The sequence below is a fragment of the Phalacrocorax aristotelis genome, chromosome 10, assembly GCF_949628215.1.
Source record: "Phalacrocorax aristotelis chromosome 10, bGulAri2.1, whole genome shotgun sequence".
In the NCBI taxonomy this organism is placed as follows: domain Eukaryota; kingdom Metazoa; phylum Chordata; class Aves; order Suliformes; family Phalacrocoracidae; genus Phalacrocorax; species Phalacrocorax aristotelis.
This window is the reverse complement of record NC_134285.1, coordinates 8,818,328-8,839,167: the sequence shown is the minus strand read 5'-3', so window position 1 is coordinate 8,839,167 and position 20,840 is coordinate 8,818,328. Positions and strand designations below refer to the sequence as shown.

At 39.6% G+C, this 20,840-nt stretch overlaps 1 protein-coding gene across 3 annotated transcripts in view; it reads left to right on the top strand.

The window, feature by feature from the left end:
* Positions 1-14,688, top strand: part of OTOA (otoancorin) — a 39,807-nt gene extending 25,119 nt beyond the window's left edge. For all 3 annotated transcript variants that reach the window (XM_075105047.1, XM_075105049.1, XM_075105046.1), the window contains exons 23-30: positions 2,642-2,829; positions 6,912-7,067; positions 8,506-8,648; positions 9,051-9,187; positions 10,177-10,274; positions 12,174-12,366; positions 13,541-13,630; positions 14,176-14,688. In XM_075105047.1, coding sequence (XP_074961148.1) covers positions 2,642-2,829; positions 6,912-7,067; positions 8,506-8,648; positions 9,051-9,187; positions 10,177-10,274; positions 12,174-12,366; positions 13,541-13,608 — 983 coding nt within the window. In that variant the 3' untranslated portion in view covers positions 13,609-13,630; positions 14,176-14,688. The remainder of the gene's footprint in view (positions 1-2,641; positions 2,830-6,911; positions 7,068-8,505; positions 8,649-9,050; positions 9,188-10,176; positions 10,275-12,173; positions 12,367-13,540; positions 13,631-14,175) is intronic.
* The last annotated feature ends 6,152 nt before the right edge of the window (positions 14,689-20,840 follow it).

Here is a 20,840-nt window from a genome sequence, read left to right as displayed (position 1 = left end):
AAGCCCTCAGCAAGCCCTGAGCCACCATGGAAATCCATCTGCTTGTATAACAGCAACTCTGAACGATGATTGTGTGTCTCTGGGAATGAATTTCCTCCTGATAGTGCTGTATTCATATATATATACAGAGGGTGTTCTGCAGAGCCTGAAAACCCCTATGACGTCTGTTGATCAGAGGAGTCATTACACAATTATCATGCTCTAAAAAAACAGAATTGAGCTGCTGAAATAGCAGAGTATTAGTCCATCTGTATGCATGAAATTCACTCGTCCTTGAAAAAGTAAACCATCAGATCATAAATCATATTTCTTTAGACATGGACCACAGGACTAAAGGTTCAGCATCAGGTATTTCAGTATGCTTGTGTCCTTATGTGTGCCTTTTTTAGGCCTCTGGATCACAACATGAATCCCAAAGACTTTCTGATCAGACTAACTCATGTCCAGTGCAGTTGCAGAGCTGTCTCATCTGCGTGACAAGACCAGTATAAACCTGCCAGTGTGGCTAATGATCTTTGTCAAAGGACAACTTGGCTCCGAGGCTATGGAGGCTTTCATTCTTCACTTGGGGTGCGCAAGCTCAGCTTGGGGCGAGTCTGGGAGATGAAAAATTGAAGGATTGTCTGGGCTAGTCTAAGAAATACTTCTGTAGTCCAAGTGTGGTATTGAAGTTCTGTTACCAAACATAATCTTATCAGCTCTACACAACTCACACAGTGGTTTCAATAAGGAGTGAAGTTTTATGGCTGATTTGTAAATCACTAGAAAATTGGGTATTCTGAAAATGGCTGTAGAATAACACTGATGCTCTTCATGCTACCAACCTGCTATTTTACATTCTCCACAGTCCAGTTGTAAGCTAATGTTAATAACAGTAACAATTACCAGTGACAGAGTTCTTACATCTATGTCTACATCAAGATAAAAACAAAGGTGGTGCATAAGGCAAGATGGAACATATGAGGCAAAACTCAGGAATCGTGTGTCCGAGATGTGACCAGAAAGTAGTGGCAGTGCTGGAAAAAGAATTGAAGTTGTTTATCTCAAGCACTGAGATGTTATATTATATATATAATATGTTCTTCAAATGAAATGAAATGATTATATGGCAAAGGGAAGAGTGAAGCAGCAAAGATACAGGAAGCAAAGTCACAAGTCTAATTAGTATTTCCCTCTGTAATTGCGCCAATGTATCTGGTGTGTTACAAATAATAAAATAAATGTTTTTTCCAGGAACACAAAATATTAGGTTTTCATTACTTGGGGAAGGGAACTGCATTGTGTCTGGATGGGTAGTATTTACATGATAAAACCTGACCTTTTGCAGCAGGGGACAGTGAAACAATGCAGCTTCACAAGAGGGCGGTGTAAAGGGAGAGCAGAACATCAGCTGGTACAGTGGAAGCTGAACGTTTTCGTTTGCTCAACAGATTCAATCTTTTCAGTGTTCTACCCACTACTGCAGCTTCCTTTGATGCAAATAAATCCCTCCTCTGCCTCCTTTCAAAGTACAAATCTACTTTATACATCCTCACTTTAATTTATTTATCTGGGGGAGCTTAGCTCAGGCACAGCATCTGTGAAATTCTTGCTTTTTACTGATAATGACCATATCTGAAGACATGTAGGGATTATTTGGTTTAGAAAATTATTTAATAAGGTTTTCCTAAATTAGTGACAGGAGAGAGAGCAGTCAGCAACCACATTAGGATTCTAATTTCTGCTTTCCATCAATATTAGAGGTAGATTATGCCAACAAAGACCAGCACACAATGGAAACTGTCTCATTTGGTCATGCATAGTGCCAGAACCTGACTGTAAATAAGATTTTTAAATGGAGATTGTCTGTCCAAACACTTCTGTTCTAAGTGAACAGCCCTCTCTAGATCCTGACATTTTAACAACATGCTTGACATAAAGAACAAGCACCGTGCTTCTCTGACACATCCAGCTTCTGTCTTCACCTTGTTTGAATGTCAGGCAAGTCTTACAAGACATATATCTGTGTCAGGGTATTTCGGAGTAAAAGGACCTCTCATGTCTGTTACTTTCCTCTTGAGCTGGATTCACCTATGTGCTGGTTGAATGTGGAGAAGTTTATTCAGCTGCAGCATTTTTTCTGTGCACGATGACATAGCTATATGGAGACTTCCACCAAGGCCATCCCAAAGATTTGCATTTCATCCTTACTCAAGCAAGGCTCCCAGCAAACAGTGGTTTTACCTCAGAATAAGCCCTTGCCTGAGTTTTGGTGCCTTTAGGGAATTAGACTTGAAAGAAACTTGCAAGATATTGGTTGCCTTTATTGCACACATCCAGATTTTAGTTTTATTGTGGTATCCTGTAGTTACTGTTCTGAAATACATGTCTGCTCCTATTTTCTTTTCCAGCATGCACTGCCTTCGGAGGACAAAGAATATAACAAATCTCTTACAAGTTAGGCAAACTATAGTTTTATACCCAGGATGTTAACAATGTAAATATTTAAAGAAGTTGTTTCATTGCAAGATAATTAATGTATCACTATCACATCAGCTGCAGTTAATTCATAGTCTGTCACCCTCTTAAATCTCTATATTGCTTAGATTTCTTTTCTTCAGTCTCCTTGAAGAAAACTCTTGCTGTTTGACTTTTTTTCCAGATTGCCTGGGAAGCAGAGCTCCTTCTTCAGAAGAAATTATTAAATTAGCAGAAGCAAATGTCTTTTGGTCAGTTCAGGAACTTAAATGCATGGATGCAGGGCATTTTGACAAAAATGTGGAACTTCTTGGGACTGTCTCAGGTTTTAACAGCTCCCAGCTTATTGCCTTGAAGGAAAAAGCCAAGCAGGTAACTATCCCGTCTGTGGAGAAAATTAAATCCATAATCTGATTTTCTGTTATTGAACTATGCAGTTCTAAAATAACTGTGCTATTGCAATGTCACTACTGCTGCAAGAATATCTATTTTTTATTGGAAAAATAATGTGAGATGGTGATAGAAGACTATTGCCCTTGCTTTAGTGTCAACAAGCAAGTAGTTCTGAGCTTTTGGCAGATGAAAAGCTTAAGTGCTTTTACTTTTGAATTGCTTTTCAGTTGCTTGCTTCTCACTTTTCTTTCATAGAAGAAAAATCAGCAAGCAGTACTATAGGCTGTTGATTGGCCTGCTGAGAATTAAGCTTAGGGTGTTAAACTGTCTACATCAATGTTAAATATAGTTTACGGTGGTGTAAAACCAGACTGACTGAAAGAGACTGTTATTAGCTGAATAAAGCTCGTTCTCCTACCTTCTTTTCACAGACAGAGACAACCCATCAGTGGGAAATTTTAGGAAGGAAAAAAGCCCACATGCATTTAGTCTTTCTTTACTAGGATGTTACTGGTGAGTGCAAGTTAAGGAAACACAGCAGAGAGAAGCCCTCTATCTTTGCCAGGCTGTGTAGATTCATGGAAAGCAAGAGGGCTGCAGTCTCAGCTCTTCTCACCACTCCTGCAGCACTGCTGGCACCTCTTTCTTTCAGAATGCAGCAATGCAGCTCCTCTTGAGCTCCTCAGAGAGGTCTCTGTCCTAGGCTCAGCCCATACGTGATGTCCATGCTGCCGCAGCAGTGCAAGAGGCTGGGACTAAAACTTCTTCCTGTCTGGCACTGGTGCAGGATCTATGCCAGAATTCTCGGGGCAGAGTGCTGTGCTGGGTGCATTTCAGCATGCTGTGCCTGGGGCAGAGCATCAGCAAGGTGTCTGGGCTCCGAGCAGCACTGCCTTGACCACGTGTGGGCTGGGAGAGAAGTCTGACCTCGCTCCATCTCTGTTGTTGGTGCTGCACTCCCTCCTGGGGGTGGCCTCCTCTTGCTGCTTTGTGGTTGCCTGCGCTGCCAGGGAACAGGTAGTGTCCCAAACATACTTTTCTTTCAGCAAGGAAAAGCCTTAGTGTGCAGTCAGACAAGTTTTTTTGGGTGCAGGAAACCCAGAGGTGAAGAGGTTACCATCCTCAAACTATCTTCAGCTTCCTTCACCAGCATCTGTTGGAGGTTATCTGGTCTCTGCTTCCATCTCTGCATGGCTAGCTACTCTGTAATCCCATTCTGTCAAAATGATCCAACGTTTTAAGAGTCCTTTTTAGGCTCCATCAGATCATTCTGACAGAATGAGGTTAGGAAGCATCTCTAAGTGCAGTTGGCTGCAAGTAGTACAAGTGCAGGTGCTTGGAGATCTGAGGGCTGTGACTTCTGGAGGAAAGCAGGAGCAGGGGGCAAGGTGGACCTGGGCAGCATCTCCTTAAACCAGCAGCTGCAGCCAGAGTGGTGGAGCTGACCATGACTTTTGGGTAGATAAGGCCAACAGTGCAGTTTTTGGTAGTGAAGTTCAGCTTCTAAAATTCCTGAACTGCAGGTGCTCAAAGAGAAGTGGCACTAACCAGATTTCCAAAAGCAGATGGTGACTCTCCGCAATTCTTTCTCTGCTGCCTTGTTGCAGTAGGACAACAGCCACTGTATCAAATGCATTCTTCCTGAGACAGCTTCCCTCTGTCAGCATGGAGATACGTGGGTAGGAAAAGGGAAAAAAAAAATCCTAGAAGCAAATAAAAAGAGTGCTCTTCTGAGATAGTGGAAACTAAAATATCTTACAGCGTTACAGTGCAACACAATGCTATACTTACAGAGTTATATCTGTTGTAGAGGAATTGCCAACAAGGTTAATACACTCATATCCCAGCTATATTCAGCTCAAAAATATACAGATCTGTAGTGCACTGAATGAAAGTATATTCTGTCTGGGTGTTTGTAAGACAGATTGCTGCTAGACAAAAACAGACTTCCTATATATTAATTTGCAAAATGCAACATGGTGTTACACTGAATGTGAAGCATGAGAAATCAGAGAGTACAGGCAAAGCTCTTTGAAATTATGGGCATAAGATGCTGTTATGTTATTAACTAAAGGGCATCTTTGATTAAAGGTTTGATTAAGCCAGCTTTAATTTCTACTAAATTGATTGATTTCCCCTAAAAGAAACTGTGTACTACTTATGGTCCCAAACTAATTTTTAAAATCTAGTTATCAGACTGCGTCTTAATGAAAGTAAGAAGCTTAGCTCACTTTTAAGTGGAAGGTCTTCAAGCTGTGCAATAGTGACAGATGTACAGATTGTAGTCTCTAGGTGAATGAGGACAACGGAGTGTTTCAGTTTCGTGTGTTGTTATTTATATCATTATGTCTGAAATGTCATCAAGTACTGTCAGATAATACTATTTATGAAGTACTTCAAATTCTGTAGTTTATGACCTAGATCAGGAAGTAGACACACAACATTTGTAACTGCATGTGTTTCATGTTTCTCTTAAGCTAGAGAATTAAGAGCTTTAAAATTGGACTAATGCATTTTACTATCTGTTTTCTTTGGAAAAGATTGAAATTTCCCAGGCTTAGACCCTTCTTCTGTTTCTTTATGACATTGTAAAAACATAAAAGATCCAGTGGAAACTCAGTCAAGAGGTACAGGTCTAAGAAAACATCTCTTAAACAAATCCTTAACCTGAGCGTCATGGTTGAGGAAAGCACCCCTGCAGTCCTGAGGCTGCTCTGGGTTGGATACACATGTTGGTATGAACAACAGATAGTCTGCAACTCTGCGTAAGGAGTATTTTATTCCAGAGATCTGGCACTTTATTTTATGCAGGTTGTACAGCTTCCTACGTATATGAAGGTGCAAACCCTATTTAGTAGAGAACTGCAGAGATACTCTTTCAGCAAGTCCTTACTAACTTTGACCTTTCTAATTTTTTGAACAGAAGTCAAATTGTAGCTGTCCTGAAAACAGAAGAATATTTCTATGAATCAGACAGCATGAACAATCAACTTACGCCAGTACTGGGCTTTTAGTTTTATTTTATTTTGTGGAGTTAGCAGCACAATCATGTACCAGAAAACTGTCATATATTAACTGACATAATGCAAAGTTGATGAACTACATGAGATCTTTAAAGGGAGCTTTTTTTGTTGTTGATGTATGCCTGTCTTGTTCAAGTCACTTCCTCCAGCCAAAACCCAGTGTCTTTTTTCTGTGAAGACAATTGGCCACATCCTGAGAGGTACTAACCACTGACTACCACCATCTATTGTTTCCAACTAAATGTAATTGACAGTTCTGGCCTGTGCAAGTTCAGCTCTTGATGGACTTTCATTATTCCTTATTCAGGCAGACCTTTTCCTGAAAGGAAAATTTTCTTAGGGCTGATCTGTGACAGCTTTTGAATCACTAAAGCTATATCACACATAAAGTTAAAAGCAGTGGCACTTGTAGTTTAAATACATTGGTACTGATATAGAAGAGCCCCTGCTTATTTCTTTGTTTTTACAGGGCTTTACAGATTTAACTGTATTGTACAAACACATTTAAATGATTTTTTTTTTAATATTGCATACAAACAAACTAGAAATCAGAGCTTTAAGAATTGGCTATTTGTTCACATTACCCGATTCTCTACTTTGATTTCTGCTTTCCTTGACGGAGCCCGAATGACTGGTCACAAAGGCAATTTAAAGTAACTCCACTGGAGCAACTGCAGCTGGTGTAGAAGCCTGGGTAGTCTGGGTGCTGCTTTTGTGGTAGCGGTGTAAAAGTGCGGATCTCAGCACAGACTTGCGTGTTTATTGTTTTTAGTGGTACTTGCTCCTACAGCAACACTTCCAGCAGTCCCTGCACTGACTTATCAACACACTCAAATTGTACAAATTGCAGCATTTTCAGATAAACTAACTATTATTAGTGTAGAACCTTGAAAACTTTCACAATACCTAAGCTCTGCCTCTTGTGTGCAAAGAGGCATATTTCAGGTGTGGGACTTTTAAAACCAAGGAGTTTGAGAATGGTGTATATAGAGGAAGATTCATAACAATCAAACAGACATTAATTAATCTCTTCTAAAGGTTTGGGGATCGCTGCCAGACTGGAAGAGTTACCATATTGTTTCCCTGGGCCGCATTGCTCTGGCACTCACCGAACATGAGATTGAAGAGCTGGATTTGCATTCTGTCGACACCATTTCTGTACTTAGTCAGCAAACAGAATGGACTCTTACCCAGGTAAATATGTTATTGAATGTGCCCCTAGTGAAAGGCTCTGGATCCACACCCTTTGGGACTGAAGTCCTGGAATTGCCTAGGAAACAGACACAGCAATCCACACTACTCCCTCCTGCTTTTCTGCAGCTGTGACCCCAGTGACAGTGGGCAGGTAGGTCAGCACTGTTGTCTGACTGGCTGCTGCCTTCCCTGGTGAGATGGCCAAGAGGGCATCCATCAATATTAGTTGTGGTGGCGATGAGTGTATCCTTTAGCACTTGCCCACTAAGTAGTAGAAAGGGGTCAGCAGGTCCTCTCACACTGGACCCGGAACAGACGCTACTGCTAGGAGATATTAGCCCTTCCTAACTAAGAATAATTACTGAAGAGGTAGCGTGCTCCCCAACACCAGCATCTATTGCCTTGTAAGTCTAAGTTATTACCAGATATGCTCCTCTCATCTTCCTTTCCTTGAATAACTTCTAGTTATGCCAGTGGGACTTTCATAATAAGAGTTAAAAGCTTTTATTTGTATATGCAATTGGTAGCATACTTCTGACTGTGTGACCTGTACCTTCACAGCCCCTCGGTGGCACAGGTGCTGGCACGGTTGCAGCCAGCTTTGGCAGAACATCACAAATCTGGTTAATAGGTTCTTGTTCCGAAGAGCACTATCAGAAGGAAGCAGTTGGGAGGATTTTATACAATACTAACTGACTTTTTAGGTTTTCTGTTGTTAGTAAGAACAGCTAGTTAAAAGGGATTAATCCTACCTAACTTCAGTTGTCTAAAAGTTAGGCAGCTAGTTTAAGCTAGTCATTTGAGGGTCAGCATTGTGGATAGATTAGGAAATCTTGGAAGATGCTTGTTTCTGTCACTGACTTTGGAGGATGCCTTGGTGGCAGAATTAAGCTAGACACACACTTTTTAAGTGGTTAGTTTAGGATGAGTGCCATCCCAAATGACTTAGGCTTGCAAAGGCATTTTGGTACCAATATCCCATTCATACCTGAAAAATTAATCCCAAACACAGGTCAACACCTATATATGACACTTAAATAAGACAAGGCAACCTGAGTATTAGAAAAACTAAAAATGTCATATTGATCCCTTGAGTAATTTATGTTCTAGCAGTGTAATTGAACTGGGCAATTCTGCTAGGCACTTAAATGCCCATTTCTTCTGGTGAAGTGTTTCCTTGTGACCTGGCGGAAGAGGTACAGAGTGCTTTCAACTCACTTCCACTTGGGAAGTGGTTGTGTAACAATGCCCTGTTTAAGTGTCACATATAGGTGGTGACGGTGCTCCTCCTGAAGGCCATGGCAAAACTCCAATTAATTACGTTGGGGAAGCTCAGGATTATATATGGTCCATAGCTTCTGGTAAGATTTTGAGCTTCTAGTAACAAAACCTTCAATTATGTTTACTCTGTTCATGCATTATCTTACTGCTTTTATAGGCAAGATCTATTTTGCAAGGTTTTCTAGAAGACTCTGGCCAGACGATCAGTACACTAAAAAGCTTTGATTTAGTTGGATTAGGAGCTATTCTCTGTGCTCTGAACTCCACAGAAATCATGTCCATAAGGACTGCTGAATTCAGGTACTGCATTTGATACTTAATGAAATATTTATTAGTATCTCTATTTATAAGATTTATTGTGCAATTTGTTTTTCTTCAAGATTTCCAGGGCCTAAAGGACACTTTTTTACATTTTAAATGCTTTTAGAAAGGGAAAAACTGTTACAGTAGGCGTACAGTCGTGGTTTAAAATATATTCTATTTTAAATTTCCTCTGGCATTTATATCCCACCATTTAAGTATCATAGTGAGAAACTCGGTTTTTTGCTCAAAGCGTTAAACATTTGTATGCAATTTGTGTACATCTATTTTAACTTAGAAATGGGTTTACAATCTTCTTACAGCAGGCTTAAGTATATTCCAGGAATATTTAGTGTTGCATGTAATTGCAGCATGTAACGTTAACCTTGTTGCCTTTTGCAGCACTGCTGTTGCAAGAATTGGCCTGTTGTTTTGTAGCACCCCTGTTCTGAGACAATTTAAGAAGATGACAGAATCTGTGTTTGGTACTGCTACCAGCTGGAACGGCTCTATTTTACAGGAGATCGGTACTATAGCAGGTAACAAAATTCAAACTCCGGATGGTGATGGTTCTGAAGCATTGTTATTAAGCATTAAGAGACAGGTTCCCATAGCAGTGAATTTTTCTAGACTGGCAAAAGACATTTCTTCCAGAGAGGAGTGACATGCAGGGATGGACATCCAGCAATTTCATTAGCAGTAAGGAAATGTTGTAGTATTCTCCACAAGGTTCTCTGAATCAGCTCAAACTGACTTTGGGGAGCACAGCTTGAAGTCGTTTGGGGTCCTGTAAGTTGGAAGGGTAAATCAAGGAGGGCAAAACCAATGAGGATTTCAGACCCAGTTGCTATTTGTGAACTGTGCCTCTACAAGAGTGGCTGTATTGGGTCAGAGCAGTGCTCTAGCTGACCGAGCATCCTGCCTCCAACAGTAGAAAGAATGGGCTGCCCAGGGGAGAGGGAAAGAGCAAGGTTAGCCTGGAGTGGTACTTCTCCAGAGTGCTCTCAGCCTCAGAGACTTCCTGAGCCAGAGGTCACGCACAATTTTATTCATGGATTTTTTCCCTGTGATTGTTTAACTGCATGTTGAACTGTCATAAATGTTAGCACCCCTGATGCCTGCAGCAATGATTCCACTCTGTAAGTACCTAGTGGGTGAAGAAGTAACTAACTCCCATTGCCATGCTTATGCTCTCTGATCTTGCATCAGAAAAGGCTGTGAACAAGCCTTCCCTAATAATGCTGCTTTTGATTTTATTCATTTTTATCATTGTCTCTTTTACCTCTTTTCCAAGCTAAAGTAACTCAGGTAGAGTGTATTCCATGCTAATGGTTAAGGTCAGATGATTTGTAATGTTGGAATATAATGAATGAAACAAAACAAAAAAGAACCGGTAACTCCATAATGCACTGAGTAAATAATTTATTGGCTATTTTTTATAAATGCTTAAAATTTGTATTAGCCTAAAAATAAGTCTAACAAAAAGAATATTAACGGAGTTCTGTTCCTATTGTGGGGTTTTTTTTAGGTGGTTTGAATGAAGATGAATTAAAAGCTTTTGATAAAAACTTGATGCCGTATTTCCAGCCAACAGCAATAAGACATATACCTCCTGAAATTTTCCAAGTAAGAGCTCAATTACTGAAGAAATAACCAAATTTCTATCATTTTTACTCTAGTATAAAAATTTGAAGCACTGGTTTATATTTTGGTTTTGGGTTTCAGAAAGAATTTCTCTATGGTGTGTTAAGTGAGAGGCAATCAAGGGTTTGAAACATTTACTTTCAGCTATATCATCTGATTTGTGAGGCCCATAAAATACGCTAGACAAGCTTTATTTATTCTTCAGAATGCATCCCAAGGAAAAAGCAAAGATCTAGGGTCAGGAAGTAGGGAATGGACTCTTTTTCTTCTAACACTGTATTCAGATCTGAGTTTTCTTCTCTGTTTATTAACATTTGCAAGGATGCTGTCATAGCTAAAATTTGTCTGCTGACTATGTAAGAGCTTTTTTATTATCCTAAAATCTGGCAAAATTCTCCTGAGTTAGCTCTGAAAAACAGATTGTACAGGCAGATATGGATCAGAAAGGAATTACATCTAATTACAGCAGTTCTGAATGTGGACCAGAAATTAGAACATGGGTCTTGAGATCGTTGTCCCAGACTTCATTTGACTTAGTGACAAGATTAATATTCTGCCTAGGCTGGTCTCTTTCAGATGCTTGGTAAAGCAATGTACTTATGGACAGATGAGCTAAACAGATAGTGAACTGTGTCAGCTTCCATAAAAGAGAAAAACTCCTTGAACACTAGCTGTTCTGCACAGTACCACTGACAGTTTAGATAAGCCTGAAACATTCTTAGTGAAACTATTTATTTGAAAAAACAGACAAAACTGAAGATCTATGGCATCTTGTAGAATTTTTTTCAAATAGCATATGTTTTTGTTAGTAATAATAGTAATGATACTACAAAACGTGCTTAACAAATAGCAGGGCACCTTCTCAGAAGTGTTTTCTGTGTTTGAAAGATTCAGAGCAGATTTTAGTTTTACACAGGTTTTTTTTATAACTTCACCTTACAGCTGTATACATTTTTCAGATTTTAGTTTATGAAAATTTACATTGTATTATGGGCTTTAACTGAGTTAAGAAGAGGCTCAATTCAAAATTTCTGGACATGTAGGCATTTACATGAGTTTACTCGGTTTAAAAGAGCACACCATTTGGTAGACAATTAAAAATCAGGAAGGGTTTGCTCCATTGTCTGACTTACTTTGAAGGGGAATTTAGCCTTTCCAAAGTAGAACCTGGATGCAGAATTGTTGCAGCAAAGAGGCTTGCTGTGTAGGAGGGCTAAAATTCTGCAGAATGATAACTAGCATCAAAGCAATCTAGCATACCCAATACATGCAAGTTTTACAAACTGGTTAATTCCTACATGATATAAGATAATTACTGTAAGGTTATGATTGCCATGTTTCATTTTTAAACACAAGTTTTAATATGACCAAACTTGGAAGACTTTCAATATAAAAGAGAAGATTGAATAATGAGATTAAAGCATGGGTTTTCTCATCTCATTGCTCTACTGATAACTATAATCAAAGGTCAAACGTAGGTTCAAGTGAGGTTGCTTGGGAGCAGATGTAAGAGGAAATAAATGAAAACATGTAAGAGGATGCACAATGTCATCAGTCTTTGAACAAATCAGAAAAGGAATGGCTAGAAAATTAAACTCCAGCGATATATTGAAGAAGTGTCCGATACAGTGTTGGCATAGAAAGCTTCTCAAGCTGTCAGACCCCAGCAGCAAAGAGAAGGGTGAAAGATAGATGAGTGGTCAGTGAAGTAAATGAATGCAGAGGATTTTTTTTTAAGCTCTATTGAGCTCTTTTGTAGCAACACAGTGTTGAAGGTACTTCACCTCATTCTAAATGCAAGACAGTGCTGAATTTTGATTCCTTACCTGACGTATAAAATTGACAGCCTAGACCAATTTTTCTGGCATGTATTCCTCCCAGGCATTGTCCCCAGAACAAATAGAAAACCTGGGCCCTGAAAATGCCGCCATGGTTACCAGATTGCAGCGTGAGCATCTGAATGCATCGCAGCTCCAGAGCCTTCAGCTGGCGCTGGACGGAGCCAGGACAAGCACCCCAGAAACACAAAACAGTGCAAGCACTACCCAGGTGGTGCAAACTCCAGCTCCAAGCGGTGAGTAGTCACACCCTCCTCCTGCTTAGGGGGGAAGGACACACACACCGGTGGGGTGTGCAATCTCACAGCATCCACTAGGACCAGACCTGTATTTTGAAGATGGGTTACAGTGAATTTTCTAATCAGGTTTTTAACTCATGCCTCAAATCACATGCCTGACCAAGACAAACAGCAAAGATGATGTTGGATTTACCCACAGCAAGAGGTAATGGAGGAAGATTGTCAGATGGCATTAGCAGCTACATGCTGCTAGTAGCATTACACTACGCTAAGCACTAGCTTGTGTAAAATGTAGTGTGAAACAGTGAGCTTTTCCCTCTTCTTCTTTCCTATTTTCTTTGCCTCAATTTAAGGTAGGGCTCTCCATCTCTGGACCTTCAGATCACAACCTTTATCTGATCAGAACCTTGTTTGCAGAGTTGGAAGTGGGAAAGGAGGTAGCACTGGGGTGGATTAGCATCTTTATCCAGACTGTAGGATCCCTCAAACAGTTTTTCCTGCTGTTCCCATCCTATTTGGAATTAAAGCCTATTAGTACCTATGCTTCAGTGGTTTAACCTTTTACTTCTCCATATTGCAGTTTATACTAGGCAAGTTATGCTGGCAAGCACATTAATAGATGTTTTACAGGGAGTGAGAGTTTGCACATAGTCAAGCCAATGTTGAGAACTTATCCCTATCAGACAGCAAATATTGTTGCTTCCAGTGACACCAGTGAGACATAAGCTGTTGAAGAAGAGAGAGGGATACTGAGGTGCTAAAACAGGAGTAAGGGGGACTAAATTGTTATGATGCCCTTGCTGGAATTAGAGCAGACCTTCCCAGTAGCACCTGAGCAGTTCTCAGTCCAGCTCCCTCACACATGTGACCTGTTCCCTCTGTATATATGCTAAAGGGAAGAGTTTTCTGCATAAAGATCACCCGAGTTCTTGAGCTTCTCATTCATTATTCCTATCTCTAGTGAGTACCACCCCTATGAAATGCTTCTCTTCAGAGCTGTATACGTTAAACTGGAAGTGACCATTCTGACCAATGTCATCTTTTGAGCAGCTGAATGTAATTAGGATTGAAATGCTGGAGTTTGCTGCACCTCTCTGGGGTGGTGTAGATAAGACTGTACTAGACCTGAACTGTATTGTGACACTAAGACATAATGCTTTCTGCTTTTCAGGTGCTCCGTGTTTGAGTGGGTTCGGTATCTGGTTCTGTGCTGTGTTTACACTGTGCCTGCCTTACTGAATCCATGATTGTTAAGCTTAAGGTAAGTTATATTTTCAGTAAGTGGTAGCTTTATAACAGAAACATAGTTCACCCGTAACAGTGAACAACACCGGGTGAAGGACTGTGAGACCCCCTTCCTCCCCTGAACACAGACGTAACAAATTCTGAATAATTCTTCTGTATTACAAAGGTGTTTCATACCTCTGTGAGACTACCTTAGAATCTAATCAAGGGGAAAGCAGTTTATTTTATCTTTACTGTAAAGCCAACCTTAACAAAAGTGTATTTAAACTTCCATGTAATACCAATCCATTATGCATCGTTATTTGGAATGTTGTTGGTATTAATCTGTATTTTGCCAGTTCCAGTCTATTGATAAGATTTTATTCCACAACCACTTTGATAATCTCCAGTTAAAAGAATGTTGCCATTAACTTCCATTGGATTTAACCATTTTGGCAGGCTAAAATTAATTCCAATTAAATTCCAATTAAGCAAATTAAATGCCTAAGTGTTCTACTTGATCTTTAAGACTGCAAACCAAGGTATGTCAAAAGACTTAATATTTTTCTTTTTTATTTTCAGTGTCCCAGAACTTACAGAGGAGATGCTAGAGATAAAGAGCTGCAGCTCAGCATGAATAGCAGAATCAAGAGGCTCTGAGACGTCTGAATGCAAAGTGGTTAATTTCTTAAAAGCAACACCTTCATCTGCCACCATGATGTGAAGCAAACCACTTTCCCTACCTTTACCATTAACAAGTAACACAGGAACCCTCCAAATACTTGAGACAAATTTCAAAACTGGAAATGTCTTATCTGTCTTATGAGAAAATCACTGAAAGATATACTTACGTGTCAGGGAGGAACCTGAATGACCCAAGGGACAGGTAGTATGTGACCGTTATTTGGAGGCTGATATATTGTACCCAGTGCTTTTTATGCTGGCTGATTTGGTCACACTGTTGGGTCCATCTATTGGATTTTCTTCTTATACTTTGAGTGTACATTCCTCTGGACAGATGCTATCCTTCTGTGTGACGTAGTAGAAACCATACTAAAAGTTACTGCTGTTACAATAAAATAACTTCATCTCTGGGCTGCTGGTTTAAATCCTGCTCAGATAAGTGATTACATGTTCTTATAGTTTAAGCAGCTGTATGAAATATACTTCCCCATAGCTGCACGTATTCAGCACAGAACTGTTAGCACAGAGGGCATTGGCAGTACTATTAGTATTTCACGTGACAAAACGCACCATGGAATTCTGCTTATGCTCATCGTGAGATAGTCCCTTCGCTTCAGGCAAGGTTGAAGCATACACCTGTGAATAGTAAGGGAAAACTGTTCACTGGGTCTACATACTACTAGGACTGTCCATCCAGTACTTTCCACAAGCTCTGTAATAACGAGTTTCTCATAATTACAAACCACCAATATTTTCATGGGTTTTATCAACATATGCCTTATGTGTCTAATGGTTTTCATGCCACGCCTCAGTATTTTAAACAATGGAAAAAAACAGGTATATTAAAAACCCTCTGCATGTGAACATACATTTTTATGTCATTCAACATGATTTTAGGCTAAGAATGCATGGTACAGTTTTCCATTTTGCCATTGCAAAAGTCTTTATTTTTTCTAGACTAAAAAAGGCGATGCATAGGCTTGAAAGTTCAGCTTTTTCATTTAGGGCTATATAGTAATGCCTTTCAACCTTTTATTTGTATTTCTTTATGGCAAACATTACATCTAGCTTCTCAGCACTGAAACCAGAATTGAAATTTTGCTACAGGTGGGGAAGCAATAGGAGTGGGGCTGAGAGGGAGAGCTGGAAGGAAGAGACTTGCTGCTTTTGCTGCTGCTGAGGGAAGGGTAAATATTGTTGCTGCTGTTGGGAATAACAGCTCCCACCACAGTCCCATATATTCTGTAATTCCTGCAGCAGCAGGAGCCAACCTGATTTTCAGGGATTTGTTATCGGCAAAGTAGGCAGCAAGAGCCTGGCCGTTTTTCAACCCCTCTTGTTCCCTCTCCCCATTTAGCAATCTGCTGCTCTAGGAACTGCCTTTGCCTATAACTAACCCTGGCAAGTGTGACATGATGTTACAGATAATACTAAATGCTTTATTTTTGCATTTTATGAGCAAAGAACTACTATTGCTGCAAACTGTCTTGCACCTTTTTCTCTAATGCTAACGATAAGATTCCAGCTTTTCCTGCTGCATTTCCCTTTCTGTATGTAAACATAGATTGAGACATTTATTTAAATAGAAAAAAAATTGGCTTATCAATCCCAGCAAATACATGCAAATGCCCAGTAAAACCAAAAAATGCTTCAATGGATCAAATACATTATAAAGATTTATCTGTTGTTTCACATTTAAAAGTTCTGCCTCATTTAGATGTGAAAGTACTAAAAGGTGGTTTGATTTCTAGAAATTGCCTGACTTGGATTCTGTGTGCACTTCAGTAAGGATGCAGGAGAATGTTTTCATAGTGAAGAAGACAGTCAGCATTTCCAGTTCAGCTGTTTAAGTCAGATACGTGACTTAGCTATACCAAGCACTTCAAAAAACTATATGAGCTGAAAATTATCTTCTTCTGTCAATGTACCTGGCAGTGATTCCATCTGCAATTATGTGAGTCAGAGTTTAGCTTTTAATTGGAGCAGGAGTTAGCTCTTTGTTTTGTGCCATCTGTGCTGTAATTTCTTTCAAGCACAAGTGCTTTTAAATAGCTGAACTCCTTGATTATTTACTTATTATATTAATTCAGTACTTACATTATTAACTTTGGCACTGCATGTACACTTGGTCAAAGCCCTATCTATTTCTTACAAGAGCAGTGTAGAAAGGATGTTTGTGGAGCACCCACTTAACGTACTTATTTCACAGTGAGATTACAAATCCTATTTGGTTCGTAAGACGGTGTGAGCATCTTGGATGGTGAGTATTGTAGAAAAACAATTTTACTTTTGCCAGTGTACCTCTTGTGAAGGTCACTGATGGAAAAACCCATTCTACAAAAACTGTGATTCATTACATACCTCCCTCAAAACTGTTGAAACTGAATTTCTGTGGGAAGAATAGATGGAAAGGAGAGAAAGAGGAAGGAGAGCGCTAGTATCCTTGGTATGTGATCTGCTATCCATTCACAATCTGGCACGCTTCCATTGCTAAGAGGAAACTGAAGCATGTACACTTTCCTTTTTACTCCTGTGGACCAAACCACAGAACCCCTTAATGCAGGCATCCATGCCATAGGACACTGCTAGTCACACAGATCTGTCCCCGTGCATGTATTACATACAAAACACACGTGATCACTTTCACTGGAATGCATTCACGGGAAAAATGTCTCACAGTCACTCTCTTTTCACACCATCAGGATTTTAGGGAAGAACATACTACAGAGAAATGTTCTATAAAGATTTCTTTGATCCTTAAAGAAATGTAGCTGTTTGTTGTAGATGTGGGTAGCATTTGTTTAAAGCAAGCTTAACTTTTCCTATATCCTTTTAGTTCTAACATTTATTTTTGAGAATTTAAAAAAAATCAGATTAATGCATAAATCTGCTGTTGGATATATATCATAACAATCATCTTCTAATCTGCATATCATGAGAATTGCAGCCCTCCTCTCCACTTACGACTACTCTGATTGTTGCTAGGCACTGCCATACATACTGCAGGATATACATCCAACTGTTGACAGTCTGACATAACTCTGGTGTAGGCCTAGCTCTTCTGAGTGTTGTGAACCATGTGGTAGGTTGTCCTGTCCAGCAGTGTGTACAAGGAGGTATTTCATTTAATTCATTTGATTGGATGTAGGATACTTAAGGGGTTAACAGACGGGAAGAAATACTTTATTGGCGTATTATTTCAGTGCCTGACACCTTTATATTCAGACTATTATTCAGTAAAGAGAAAGGGGCTACTAGTTCTGGATCACTGATGGAGAAAATATCCCTACCACCTGGTACTGAGGAAATGCCACATCTCTGGTATCTTTAAATCCCTGAAGATAAGAAAACAACTACCCATGAACAGTGTTTGAAAACTGTCCCTGTAAAGCTGACATTATGGCTGTTGTCAGGTTTTGTACCGTACATGGAATGTTTGACTCCCAGTGATCTCAATCTGTCACATCAGAGCTAACCAACTCCTATCAGTGTGAGGCTCTAAAGATAGTGCTTTAAAAAAATGGCATCCTTCTTTAATTTTAAAGAAGCCCTTTATACCTCTGTATAACCTGCTTGAATACTCCAGAGGCAAATATATACTGCATTATGGCAGATCTAGCTTATCACTTGACTCCTGTGCCTATCTTAGGATCATCTATCATCATGGGAAAATAAATCATCACCTGATTTATTTTCCCATGACACAGACTGCAGTCTCATCGTACCAGACCAGAACCTTGTTAGAGTCCATTGTCTGCCCAGGTTGAAGCAGATGCAAGGCATGCCTCCCAGGTGTGCCACCCAAACACACCTGAGGTTATGGGAGACGTCTGACTAACTCAAAAAACACTCACAAATAAGCAAGGAATCAAATTGTCACCTGGAATGCGTCACTTGAGCAGGTGATCCCGTAGCATTGGCCACCGTGTGCTTGCTGGTATTCTGGCTCATACTGTGTTGTGGTTATAGATATCACTGCTCTCACAGCCAGTTACAGCATATCAGTTGAGGAACTCGTCAAACTGTGGTACCTTGGTTCCCTTCTGATAGGGAGTCTTCCTTACAGAGAAGCAGAACTCAAATCTCAAAAAAATCTCTTCTTGGATAATTTTTCCCCCTCAAAAAAGGCTGATATTCTAGGCTGGCACCCAACTTTAAGCAACGTGGTCTCTCTCTCAGTGAAAATGTTTTTGATAAGTGTGTGGGTTTGGTTTTTTTTTTAAAGCAAGATCTGTAGATACATGGGCCTATGGAAGGCTAAAAGCTTTATTTTACTCCCTTATAGTCCTGATTAGTAGAATATTCTCTCCTGTGCCATATGATGTGGGAGAGCCTTGTGAACCGCTTACTCCACTGCTGTTGAGGTCAGGGATCTGACTTCCCTTTCCAGTAAGACAGGAAGGAAACTGGATAGAAAAGCGAAGAATAAACACAAGCTCGAATGTAAGTTAAATTTCTCTTATTGGTACGCCAAAACATCTGAAATTGTTCCTCCAAAACAGTCTTTTCTGCATCATTATACAGCATGTTTTTAGAAGTGCAGATGATAAATGAAAAACTTTCCAGAGACCAAAATAAATCTGTGCACCATCCAGGTATCCAGACTTCATGTTTTGGTAAAGTGCCTGGTCCATTGTCAGGCTATCCTTTCCATATCTATCTACTCAGTCCCTAAACAGAGAAATTATGAGACTAGCTCATACACCCCACCTGACACTGTCTGGTATCAGGACCTGTAGCAGTTTTTTACCACTGGACATTTTTACCAAAATTCACATCTGGTTCTTTAATTGTAACAGAAATAGATAGTCTAGAAATGTCTTCCATATTTTCTGCAATGAGCAGCAAGCAGCCAATGTCCATCTGTCTCTTCCTGCCCTTTCCTGTTCAGCATCAGTCTGCTTTTCTGATCCAGATTAATAAGAGGATTTTCTTGCCCTCATGATGCAGAAACACAAGGCATGTTCAGAGCTTACAATTCCAGTGACTATACATGGCAGTATTAAATGGCAGAATTGCGATTGCAGGACTCCGTGCTTTGCTGGCAACAGTGTAACATTTATCTTCTAATGTTTTGGCTTGTATTAATTAGCCTTACAAATACTTAACAGCATCTCACTTAATATCTTCTCTTTGGGGGACAAGGAGAAAAGAAGAGAGGCCAGGAGTAAATTCCTAGAGGAGAAATATGAAAATAGTGGAAAATACTAATCTGTGTCAAATGCAGCAGGATAATAGTTTCTGGTACTCTTTTCCCCAAGAATTTTTAACCGTTGTGTAGAAAAGAACTGTACTGGTTTATCAGAGAATAGCCATTGCTATAGTTAACATCATGTGTTGGTTTGATGCACAAGCTAAAGCTGCCCTAGGTCATCTTTAACTGGGGCCTGGCATGTTTCAATATTTAATCAGATGTTTGTGGATCACAAACAAGTTCTGAATATATCCTGTATGAACTGAGAAAAGGGTTGAGAGAGAAGGGATGTCAGCTCTCTGCCTTTAGTGTATCTGTTAAAATAGATTCTAGTTATGCATCTGTCAGTGTTTTTATTAGCTACTTTTATCTCAGTATTCATCCTTTTAGAATTGTTTGCATCTAACATATTAAATGTACATGTTTCAATCAAGCCTGTGTCAAACAGCTACTCCGGCTAGTTCAGTCAGTGCTCCCAGACATAAACTGCACTTTCAGACCTTACTGTTACACTTGTATATAGTGACAGAAGTGCCACAGCATTGCAACCACAGAAGTTGCACTTACGTAGCTCCACTTTCTCCCCACTGTTGCAGTCTATACGACAGACCCGGGGAGTTGTGTCAAATGCTGTCGTCTTCAGTACAAATTCCCCAGGTACTGGATTTGGGCTCCTAACATGTGTCCTCAAGCAGACAACTTGCTGGTAATTACATCAAATATTATCTGATGCTGAAAGTTATTCAATATCCATTTAGGATAATTAGTGTATTAGTGTTCAAATCTATTGAACTTTTAAAATTTAACATATAACCTCTTAGGCCATTATAAGAGTAAGATAAGAGATACTATGGGGCTTGTCAAGGAGTACTTGCTGTACTTATAAACACAGTGATTTAAGAGGACAGGCTTTGATTCCTAATCTCTGAAAATAAGTAAATTTGTTTCTGTCACACTGTGTGTACCTATTAAAAAAAGAAAAACTCAACAGGCGGTACTAATTGGTTCTCTTTTCTTTCAGGGAATACGTAAACCCTTTACAGATTTCAATGTTTATGCTACATTTTAAACAAGAAAATGAAAGATTGCCGTTAGGATCTTTTTCATAAATTTTCGAATATATAACCTTCTGCTGTGGGAAAACTTTCTCTGCATCGTTCTGTAACGGTAAAGTCCTTATGCTGTTTCCTCAAACAATGGGTGTAATAACAAACTGTAAGATTTTTAAGAAATGACTTACCCTTTCAGTGATACTATAAAAAACCAAAGCACCACTGTTTAGCTGGGATAACCTGTTACCTATTTTCCACTGTCATTGGAAATCCTATTCCTGTGGGGCTATTCCTGGCTTTGTTATTGTTTAGGGACT